Genomic DNA, 12,087 nt, shown 5'->3' on the forward strand with positions numbered 1-12,087 from the left:
GAGCAACTTTGGGTACCTGGAGTTGAGTTGGAGTCAGAGATTTCATAAACTGAGGAGTCGGAGACGGGAGTCGGAGTCGGATGATATTTGTACAAAAGCCACAGCCCTGGTAAGTATTAGACTAAGGAGTCAGAGTCGGAGCTGTTTTTGGTACCCGGAGTCAGAGTCGGTGGTTTCATAAACTGAGGAGTCGGAAGATTTTTGTACCGACTCCACAGCCCTGGTTTTGTGTGCATTTTAATGCGTTTGCGGTTCGCATATATAAAATGCATATGCGGTTTGTATGCGGTTTTATATTTACATTTATGCAAATCACTAGGAAGACAGCAGGAAGTGGAAATACATCAGAAATCGTTATTTTAAAGAAAAAAACGCATAAAAAATTGCATACACGCAATACATTGTGTTTCCATTGGCTTCCATTATGTGCATTCTTGATGCGTTCATGCATAATATGCAACAAAACTAGCGTTTTTAAAACCGCCAAAGTACAAATGGATACCCATGCGTTTTTTAATGCGGCCCATTGAGTAACATTGGTGCATAAAACTGAGCATTTTACGCAACGCTAGCATTTCTGCTATGTGTGCACCTAACCTTAGTACTATAAGGCAAGGGTGCTATCCACTACGCCACCATGCCAACAAAATGCAATGTCCTGGCAATAAGCAATAGCACTGGTTATGTTAGCTGCTTATATTTGCCGGTTCCTTTAAGGCATATCTTACCATTTTTCTTTGTTAATCAGATAGTGCCGTCTTATGTAATTAAACATTTTATTACCCGAAACATGGCATGTGCACAGAGCTTGGCGATTGCTCATAGAGAATGCAGGTGGTAGCTGAGACCTTATCTGTGCTCAGCATCAGCTGTGTAGGTATTTTTATTCTGCTCCTTGTTTGATGTGGCCGGCGATCTTGGGAGGAAAGTTCAGAGGCATCTGGTAAAAGCCTTCATCTAGTTAAACAATAAGTGTTCTTTTTTTGGTCAAAAATTAACTATAAAGGCTTTCCTCATGCCTGGCTGATCCATTCTTGGCAGCTTTTAGTTATAAAAATAATCTCTTCTAGAGTTCATCTGTTCCTCATACCACAATGGTGCATAGCTATGCAATTAATCAGAATTCCTGATGGGAGAAGGAGTAAACACTTATGTCTTAGGCTAAGTTCTCACTGAACCCATAGTGATGCGCATGTGGCAAATCACAACTAATTATGAAAGAGGCGGCTCGTGGCAACGCACGTGTCGTAACGCACGGTACCATGATGCTAGCCATCTCAAAAATGGGCACAACCTCTGGTGCTCCAAGCAGATATCCCTCCTGACCACTAGATTGGGCTGGTCCGCAGATATTATTGGTGCTTTATAAAGCAATTATCGGGGCTGGATTTCTGGAAATGCCACAAAGGCCAGTGTCTTGGGTGGCTGCAGCCTAAGGGGGGAACCGGGACGTAAAAGAAGGACTGCTAATTATGAAAGAGAAGGCTGAAAATGGGAGGCAACACATGAAAAAGGGAAGCTGATGCACAAGGTAGCTTTTCATGAAATAAGTGGGCTGCTGTACATGGTACACAAGGAAGAGGGGGTCGCACAGGGAATGGGAGGGGCGCTGCTGCACAAGAAAGGGAAGCTATAACACACTTAGCCTAGGGGCACAAAAAGTACAAATCCAGCCTTGGTAATAATATTAATATTGCCTGGCGCTCTCCAAGTCTTCCTATGTTTTTCCTGTATGGGTATGCAATGTAATTGTAACTATTCTAACAAAGTATTTGAAATCCCCCCCCCCCCCCCAAAAAAAAAATAAAATATATATATATATAATATGTGTGTGTATGATATATATATATATATATATATATATATATATATATATATATATATACACACACATATATATACACAGTGGGGTGCAAAAGTATTCACCCCCCTTGAAGTTTTCCACATTTTGTCATGTTACTGCCACAAACATGCATCAATTTTTTTGGAATTCCACGGGAAAGACCGATACAAAGTGGTGTACACGTGAGAAGTGGGACGAAAATCATACATGATTCCAAACATTTTTTTACAAATAAATAACTGCAAAGTGGTGTGTGCGTAATTAGGGGGGCCCGAATATTAGTGCTGCAGCTACATGAGATTTATAAACTGTGAGGATGTGATGCGTTCCAGACTGGTACGCATGACATCCCTCCCCCCCCATCTACTAATCTACTAAGCCTGAATATTTCTTAAAATATGAGCCCCCTGGTCAGCCGAGGCATCACAGTGGCGGATGTTTTGTATTAGCTGTGACGACAGGAACGCTACGGATTGGGACAGTGGCGCTGCATGTGATCACACTGCTTTGGATACAGTGAATCACACAGTCAATGAAAAGTAGGCTTGATACCGTGCACGTTTAGTGTGGTAAGCCGTGTTACAAAGCGGCTGTGAACTGCAACGCACTACTGTGGACATGGCCTTATACTTAAAGCGGACCTGAAGCCACGGCTCACTTTCTCTTCTGACAGGATATGCACAGCCAACGCCGCACAGGTGCAGTGGATGTCGACTTACAAGTCGGCGTGAACAAAAGTGAGTTGCAGCGGGGGAACGAAGGAACATTTGGAAACGGCGTGGGCACAGGAAGGCTGCAGAGGGGCTGTAAATGAAACTTTTTTTTTTTTTTTTTTATATGTATCTTCAGGTCTGCTTCATGTTTATAAGTAGGAGATCAATTCAACCGAAGACCTTTTTTCTACTGGAGCATCTATTTTCACCCTGAGTACGGACAGTTGGGTAGCCCCACCCTTCCGCAGGCCCATTGGGTAAACTGCTACTATAGGGTTGCTGTAAACACTGCCAATTTTTATGTATTCTGCTTGTCCTTCTATACTATCTGTTGTACTTGCCTTTTGGCGCGCATAGTGGCCGCTCTTCTTGTTAATGAGCCCTCCCTTATGGCTCATACACACACGTAGCAACAATATGTCCAACTATCTTTCAAACTTGTCTGTTAAAAGATAAGTTGGGGGTGTGTACGGCTGGCAAACAACCAGATAACCAACGGATAACAGGATGTTTGCCAGATCCAACCAGTGGATGATTCTGACCAACAGGGGCGTAGCAATAGGGGCTGCAGAGGTTGCGACCGCATCGGGCCCTTGGGCCAGAGGGGCCCCGGAGGGCTCTCCCTCAACTACAGTATTAGCTCTCTATTGGTCCTGTGCTCATAATAATCACTTCTATAGATGCTTTGAATAGTGGTAATCATTAACAAACTATTCCCCACCCCTTCTTGCACCTCTGACACTGTAGTTGCCATTGGCAGGTTTTGGTGCGCCGTATCAATTGTTATGTGTAGAGTGCTTGGGGACCTTAGCTACACCACTGCTGACCAATATCCTGCAGGTTGGCCAGTGTGTACAAGTCTTTTGAACAACTTTTTGTTTTTTGTTTTTGAATGCAGACATGTTGTGCAAGTTGTCATTTAGCTTGCACACATAGTATTTAAGTGAGTTGGTTGTTTAGTTGGGTGGATTGTGTGTATGTACTTGTCAGGTAAACAACTTGTTGTGTGGTTGGTCATGTTGTGCAGTTGGTTGAGCATTAAGTTGGAGGTGTGTATGAGCCTTTAGCAGCGCAGCTTAATGAAAAGAATTTGTTTATCTGACAAATTATCTCAGCTTATAGTTGCGGTGATAGTAGGTAAGGTGAGATAAGTCATGAGATAAGTTTTAAGTGAATCAGCCCATAAAAAGCCCGGCAGATGAAGTCAGTGACAGCTCCCATTGCATTGCATCATAGGGACTGATTAGCATGTCCTGATTCATGTTTACATATTTACACACTGAGGAGTCAGACTGACGTTTTTTATTCTCAATTGGCAATGCATTGGCATTATGTTATGCGACTGTTTAAAAAATTTAACGTTAGATCATTGAATTCTATTTTTATTACTCTAAAAATCTAATGCTGGGTACACACTTTGAGATTTTCTGGTCGATTTACTGTCAGATCAATTATTTCCAACTTGTCCGATCTGCTTTCCGATCGGATTCCGAGTATTTTCCAATCGATTTCCGTTCACTTCAATAGGAAATCATTCGGAAAATGCAAATTGGACATGTTGGAAATAATCGATCTGACAGTAAATTGGCCAGAAAATCTCATAGTGTGTACCCAGCATTAGTACTAGCCCTTTTATCAGCTGTTTTGATTCAAAATGTCCTACTTCACCTTCATCTAATGTTCATGCCCTGTTATTTCTCACATTCAAAAGCCCAAAAGCATTTCCTGAACAGCAGTTGCTCAGTCCAAATGCTTTCGAATAAAAAGAAAACCCCAAGAATCACTCATGAGGAGATGGACTAGTCTAAAGGTGCCAACTAGCGGTACACTTGTTTCATCAAATGCGATCTTTTGACGAGATTTGAATGATCGGGGGGGGGGGGGGGGGGGGGACTTATAGCTATATGTCAGGAATCAGGATGGTCGGAGGCACGCTGAGCCTCAGGCTGCTGCAGAGAAGCACGCAGCACGTGTGCCACTCAGCCCTGTGACAATATCCTGAGTGACAACGAGTCCTTCTCTCCTGCTCCCAGAATCCTGGCACCTACACTGGCACTAAGCCCCCCCTCCCCATTAGTGTATGTGTGTGTTGCGCTCACACGCGAAGAGGATGAATGTGGGAGGGGGGGCACCAAAATCTGGTTACGCTCAGGGCGCTGTGAAACCTAAGGCCGGCCCTGCCCCTACTCTATGGAACTCACTTCTACAATCAGTACGAGAGGCTCCTTCTCTGGACAGCTTTAAAAAAAGGCTAAAAACTCACCTCTTTTCCCTTGCCTTTGAGACTGCATAATGCAGGGTCACAGCGCTTTCCCCAGGGAGAAAAGCGCTATATAAATATTATTGTTATTGTTATCATTAAAATCGCATTGAAAGATCACATTTGGTGAAAAAATTGTACCGTTAATGAGCACTTTTAAACCTGTCTTTTCTGTCAGATTTTAACTGCTTACTTTTTTTTGCTATAGTGGTCCTTGAATAATAATAATAATTCTAACATTTGTGTAATGCTTTACTCCTATTGGACTCAAACGCCTGAGGTAAAGGGGCAGCCGATTTTCTGGCCGACCGATCGATCCCGATCGATCGATCGCAAATCGGTTGGCCAATCGACCGATCGATGGCCGATTTCGATGGATTTCCATCGAACTGGCAGGGTGGAAAATTTAGGTCGATCTGATGAGATTGCTTATCAGTTTGCATTGGCCTTAAAGAGACACTGAAGCAATACTAAATCTCGCTTCAGCTCTCATATATAGCAGGGGCACGTGTGCCCCTGCTAAAACGCCGCTATCCCGCGGCTAAACGGGGGTCCCTTCACCCCCAACCCACCCCCCGCAAAAGTTGGACGCTAGGTTGGTCGTAGAATTTCCCTTCCTGGAGGCAGGGCTAAAGGCTGCAGCCCTGCCTCCAGTCGCGTCTATCAGACGCGCATCGCCGCCTCTCCCCCGCCCCTCTCAGTGAAGGAAGACTGAGAGGGGCGGGGGAGAGGCGGAGATACGCGTCTGACAGACGCGCGTGGGGCAGGGCTGAGGCGGCTAGCCCTGCCCCAATGCGGAAGCGCTCCCCCACATTACGGAGGGGATTTGGGGGGACGGGGACCCCCGTTAAGCCGCTGGATAGCGGCGGTTTAGCAGGGGCACAAGTGCCCCTGCTATATATGAGGTCTGAAGCGAGATCTATTCTCGCTTCAGACTCTCTTCAATGGAAATCTGATGGCAAAAAAATGCCATCAGATTGAATTTCAATAGATTTCCAACTGAAATCTATTGGAATTCTATCCTGGTAAAAAATGTTCTTAAAACGCATCAGATAGATCATCAGATGCATTTCTTATCTATCTGCTGCCAATCTGACAAGTGTATGGGCACCTTTAGCCACTAAGGGTGCGCTCAGTAGGCCATTATGGGATGAGATTCCCTCTGCGCTGTCATTCATCACTCCTCCATCTTGTTACTGTCCTTATACTAAGGTGTGAGTAACACGACTTAAGACGCTCTAATCAGCAGTTCACTGTATTGCCATATCTGATGGTAGATTGGTTTCAAGATAATGGACGTCACTCCCATCGATGCTGGGATAGCCTGTACTTGTCTTCAGTGTGTGCTGAAATGCTGATAATGATCCACATACAGTAGAACGGATAAAGTCTCGTTTACACGTACAAGGCATGTCACCTGGTGGTGAGCGGGACTCAATTCAGACCCTCAGGGTAGAGACCTGCAGCGGGTTGGGTACCCGCGGGTAACCCAAAATGCGGGTCTGGTTCGGGTACCCGAATGCGGGTAGCGAGTTGCGGGTGCGGGTAGGGTTGCGGGTAGCGGTCTGCGGGTGCGGGTCGCGGGTAGTGAAAGCAAGCTAAAAACCTTCTTTAGCTTTGGTTTGTGTATAAAAAAAGGTTTTATTAACTTTACAGCTCCCCAATGTTACTTTAAATGTGCACTTTAGAAGAAAATGTAAAAAAGCGGGTCGCGGGTAGAGGGTCGGGTAGCGGTTCTGCGGGTGTAGGTCGGGTTGCGGGTATCAAATTCACCAGAAAGCGGGTTGCGGGTCGGGTGCGGGTAGCGGGTCGCGGGTCGGGTGCGGGTATGAAAAAGTGGACCCGCGCAGGGCTCTACCTCAGGGGACATTGCAGGTCAGCAGAGGGGTACAGACATGCTGCTAGCCTGCAGGCTAGTGGCATGTTCTATTGCTATGTGTGTATGTGTGTGTGTGGGGGGGTGCGATTGTAGTAGCATGGAAGTGACGTCACTTGGCCGGCAGGGTAAGTGGGGAGATCATTGGTCTCGGTCGTCCTTCAGCCGTATCGATCCACTAGACTAGTGATCTGCAAACTTGTCTCTTCAGCTGTTAAGGAACTACAAGTCCCACAATGCATTTGCCTTTATGAATCATGACTGTGGCTGTTAGACTCCCGCAATGCATTGTGGGACTTGTAGTTCCTTAACAGCTGGAGAGCCAAGTTTGAAGAAGCAGTTGTCCTTTATAACCAGGAATCTCCTTGTTCAGGCCTCATGTTCATACACATGCATGCGTTGTCCTCCATCAGCAGAATAAATTCACGTACTGGTTATGTTTGTTTTTCGGCAGCGGAGCCAATAGTGCAGAACATTCGGGAGCAGAGGATGAAGAGAAGTGATTTTGACATCATCAAGGTGATTGGACGAGGAGCATTTAGTGAGGTAAGGCCTCCAGCTTGGTATGTGCAGATCACTGACCTCTGCGGAATGGCTAATCTCTATGTAATGTTTAACCACAGCATGTGAAGACTGTATTACAATGGCAACAGCAAGCAAATGACATTCTAAAATCTATTAAAGGGGCCTGAGACAGATGGCTTCAATTCAGAGCTCAGAAAGGAAAGTCTGGCAGACAATTTGATGCATACCCTTCGCAGATAGATTCTTGGCCGGAACATTACATATTTCACATAATCTGGTGTACAGTAAAAAATAAATCTGCTTTCAATAATAATAACTCTATTGTGTTTTTTGGAGGGAGGGATAACCAGATTATTTGATAATTAAAGAGTTAGCTTAAAAGTAATCATTTATGGGTGGAAAATGAATAGTGGAATCACCCACTGGCTTGCTATAACTCATGGTGATTTTCCCTTTCCTCCAAAACCATACAGCCAGTGGCTTAGCTAAGGAGCTATGGGCACCAGTGCAAGTTTTACACGGAAGCCCCCCCCCCCCCCCCCCCCCAAGCACTATAAACATAGCAATTGATACGGTGCACTACAACCTGCCAAGGACCACCACAGTGTCAGAGGTGCAAGAAGGGAATGGGGAACAGTTTGCTAATGATTACTACTATTCAAAGCATCCAAGGGCATAGCAATAGCGTACCTCCCAACTTTTTGAGATGAGAACGAGGGACACTTAAGCCACACCCATGCCACACCCCTGATCACGCCCCTGTCACACCCCTAGTCACAAATACGATAAAGAGTTCATAAGAAAAATATGTTGTTTTATAATTCAAACCACACAGGTCCTTTTTATCCTGGTTAATTTTTCTTTTTTAACATTTTAAAATTAAGTAATATATCAATTTAAAGGATGTGACTAAAGTTTAGAGTCAATCAAACACATTTTTGAGTAGAGAAATATATATATTTACATAGAAAGAGGGACAAAGTCCTGAAAGAGGGACAAATGAGGAGGAAACAGGGACAGAGGGACAGGGCTCCCAAAGAGGGACTGTCCCTCCGAAAGTGGGATAGTTGGGAGCTATGGGGCCCTGAAGCATAAGGAGCCCAGTGGGTACTTATAATGGGTAGGATGGAGGCGCCAAATGAATGTTCTATTTTAGTATTTTTAAATATAAATAAAAAATATATGATAAAAAAAGAGGTAATTGCTAACCTCTCCAGAAGATATAGACACCAGTTCAACAGGAAAAAAGTTTTTATTCAAAAAGCAATCTGACAACGCATTTCACATGTCATGGCCTGCTTCCTCAGGTCAATACAAAATGCCTTGATAGCATAGGGGATAGAGTGTAGGCATCTCTAATCAAACTCTATCCCCTATGCTATCAAAGCAATTTGTATTGACCTGAGGAAGCGGGCAATGACCCGTGAAACACATTGTCAGATTACTTTTTGAATAAAAACGTTTTTCCAGTTGAACTGGTGTCTATATCTTCTGGAGAGGTTAGCAATTACCTCTCTTTTTATAGTATAATTTTTTATTTATATTTAAAAATACTAAAATAGAACACACATTGGATGCCTTCATCCTACCCACTACCAGTCAGACCTCCTTTGGAGGTAATAGCTTTGCAGTTTTTCTGACACTGTGGTTGTCCATGGCAGGTTTTGGTGCGCGACCGTGCGCCATATCAATTTTTATCTATAGAGTGCTTGGGGGGGCCCCCATGTAATACTTGCACCGCGGCCCATAGCTCCTTAGCTACGCCACTGATGTACCGTTAAAGTGAACCTGAGGTGAGAGTGATATGGAGGTTGCCATATTTATTTCCTTTTTAAACAATACTAGTTGCCTGGCAGCCCTGGTATGTGGAAGTGTACGGAAGCGTATTGTTAAAATCCGCTTCTGCGCATACGCGCCGCAGCGACGCATTGGTCATTTTCTTAAAATCTACGCGTTGCCATAGACTAATATGACTTTCGGGCCGACGCACCTCGCCGCAGAATCCGTGCGGTAGCGTAGTTCAGGCCCTGCGTCGAGGATGAGGCAAAAACGTTGCAGTATGAAAGTCCATATAGACTTTCATTGCACGGTGGGGGGTGTGCGGTAAAAATACCGCACTGCCTCGGTGTGAGAGGGCCCTGAGGGTTCATTTCAAAGAGAACCTGAAGTGAGAGGAATATGGAGGCTGGCAAATTTATTTAATTTAAAAAAATGCAAATTACCTGGCTGTCCTGCTTAGCCTCTGCTTCTAATACTTTTATCAATAGACCCTGAACAAGCATGCAGTTTAGATGTTTCTGATAAAAATCAGATAAGATTAACACTGCATGCTGGTTTCAGGTGTGTGATTCAGACATTACTGATGCCAGAATGATCAGTAGCATGCAAGTCAACTGGTATTGCTTAACATGAAATAAATATGGCCAGAGGAGTAACTATAGTTTGCCAGGTTTGCCTGCAGATATTAGTCGGCGGCGCCCCCCCCCCCCCTCTCCATGGGGGGCCCAGTCTTGTGCCCAGTGTAAGTATGCAGAAAGCACAGCAGACGCCCTATACATTACGTGCGCCCAGCGACCGCATCTCCTCCACTTCCTGGTTGCACGGCAAGTGCCGTGCAGCCAGCCAATTACCATGCGGCGTCAGTCCCCACATGGTGTATGGCTGGCTGCACGGCACTTGCTCACTAACCAGGAAGTGGAGGAGATGCAGTGGCCAGGAGCAGGTAATGTATAATAAAACTTCCGTTGTGCATTCTGAATACTTATATTAGGTACGGGATTGCCCCCACTGCAGTGAAGAGGGACTGAGAAAAATGTGGTGCATTCAAACTGAGTAACATGACTGTGCTCTAACTATACTAGATAGGAGTTTCCAGAAATTTTTTTAAGGCTTTGTTTAAGTATCCTAGAAAAACAAAACACAAAACTCAAACTAAACTGAATAAAAGTGTGTTTGCATGAACCAGACACAATTTATTTTGTTTTAGTAAAGTCTGTTACGATGTTTGGATGGTCTGAGTTAGAGAGGAGAGAGCCTTTTGGAGAGAGGCTACATCTTGTGAGACCTGAGTGAGAGGAAGTGGAGTAAACACTGTGTATGTAGTCCACAACAACTAGTCAGAGCCTCTGTCTCCATGGAAAGTAGAACAGAATTTGTATTGGATCACAGATCTACTTCTGCTCCCGTCTCCCTGACTCAGGCCTTCTGCTTTGCTGCAAAGTTGGAAAATTGATTTCATGCCCATGGGCGGTAACCAGAAGAGCTGAGACAGATGTTCCCTGCTGGCACCAATTCAGTATTATTTTGTCTTAGACACGGATCATCAGCTAACGTCTGTATAGCTGAATTTCCATAATATATGCATTTTGTTTGATAAGAGCAGGAAGTAATTTGATTTCTGGAGAGATCACACAAGGACTGCCCTGGCTCTATCTGTAACTAAACACAGCCAACCTCCAATTCTAAGCTCGTTATGCAGCTATGCACTAGCTGGGCGACATGTTTTCTGAGTTTCTTAGGGCTGGTTCAGACGGCCGTTTTTGTGACGTTTAACGCAGCGTTTCAGACGCAGCGTTTTTTGGGATCTACTGCCATCCCATGCAAGTGAATGGGAGCGTTTAGAGCTGGCTTTTGCAGGCTTTCATGAAAGCCTGGCAGTAGATCCCAGCGTTGCGTCTAGTCTCGAAAGCAACATGCTGCTTTCAGAGGCAGTAAACGCGAGGAAACAATAGCAGAGACCAGAACTGCTAGCCTTGAACGCTTTTCAAAAGCTTTCAAAAGCTAGCTTTTAAACGCTGGCGTTTAAACGCTGGCGTTTGAACGCAATGCCAAGCAAAAGCTCAGCAGACGCCCGTGTGAACCAGCCCTTACTGATGTGGCAATAACTTCAGTTAGAACAATTTATTTACCAAAGGCTAAGGAGTTACCGTAGTATCGGAAGTAAAAATAACCGGTTGTCCACTAGAGTCTGATTTCCCCTTTGGTAAAGTAGACATGCTGACAGACACCATTTTTGGGCAGTCCTTGTTAAAAAGCATCACTAAAGGCTGTACACAAGCTAGATTTAAAGTTAATGGGAACCATGTGGTAAAAAAAAAAAGCCAAATACTTACCTAAGGAGAGGGAGGGCTCTGAGTCCTATAGAGCCTTCCCTCTCCTCTCCCGGTGGCCTTGGTGCAGCTCTGTCCCTGGGAGCAGCATGCGACCAATTCAGTCAAATACTGCTCGCTCTGCTGCCGAAGGAGGCTTCGGAAAGTCTTCGGGAGCTCGAGTTCTCCAGAAGACGGGGCGCTCTGTAAGGTGCATACTGTACTCTTGTACAGTATGGAGCCGCCTGTCTCCTAGAGGGCTCGGGTCCCGAAGTCACCCGAAGTCCCCCACGAGCGCCAGCGCTGCACTGAGGGCACCGGGAGAGGAGAGGGAAGGCTCTATAGGACACAGAGCCTTCCCTCTCCTTAGGTAAGTATTTGGCATTTTTTTTTTTTTTTTTACCACACGGTTCCTATTGACTTTAAGTCAGCTGAGGCGGCCAATAATTACTGTCTCTGCTGCTAATCCAGCATGTGTACAGCTACCCCTGACCAACGCCCGGTGAGCGATCTACTCGGCCAAGCAATGGCCAACAGCTTTGTTCTGCCGCTCACCCCGTCCACTGCATGAAGTCACATATGTGCCACACCATGGGCCTTTCATCCCCCACATTGAAACAGAAATATTAATCAGCCTATAGGCTGGCTACATGTCTGTACAGCCTCGGCCCAACAATGTTGCCTGAGGAATCTGTTCCCGATCCCCGTCAGGCAACATCAGTGAAGCGTGTGTACGGACCATAAGATGGAGGATTCTTGCTGGTTTCAGTCACTCACAGGCA

General features: G+C 45.2%; 1 protein-coding gene across 4 annotated transcripts in view; it reads left to right on the forward strand.

The window, feature by feature from the left end:
• DMPK (DM1 protein kinase) overlaps nt 1–12,087 on the forward strand; it is a 74,080-nt gene that overhangs the window by 18,001 nt on the left and 43,992 nt on the right. For all 4 annotated transcript variants that reach the window (XR_011023499.1, XM_068250695.1, XM_068250698.1 and 1 more), the window contains exon 3: nt 7,147–7,238. Coding sequence is in view for 3 of the 4 variants with exons in the window: in XM_068250695.1 (XP_068106796.1) it covers nt 7,147–7,238 (92 nt within the window). In the remaining variant the exon portion in view is untranslated. The remainder of the gene's footprint in view (nt 1–7,146; nt 7,239–12,087) is intronic.

The sequence above is a fragment of the Hyperolius riggenbachi genome, chromosome 8 (assembly GCF_040937935.1).
Source record: "Hyperolius riggenbachi isolate aHypRig1 chromosome 8, aHypRig1.pri, whole genome shotgun sequence".
NCBI classification, from domain to species: Eukaryota; Metazoa; Chordata; class Amphibia; order Anura; family Hyperoliidae; genus Hyperolius; species Hyperolius riggenbachi.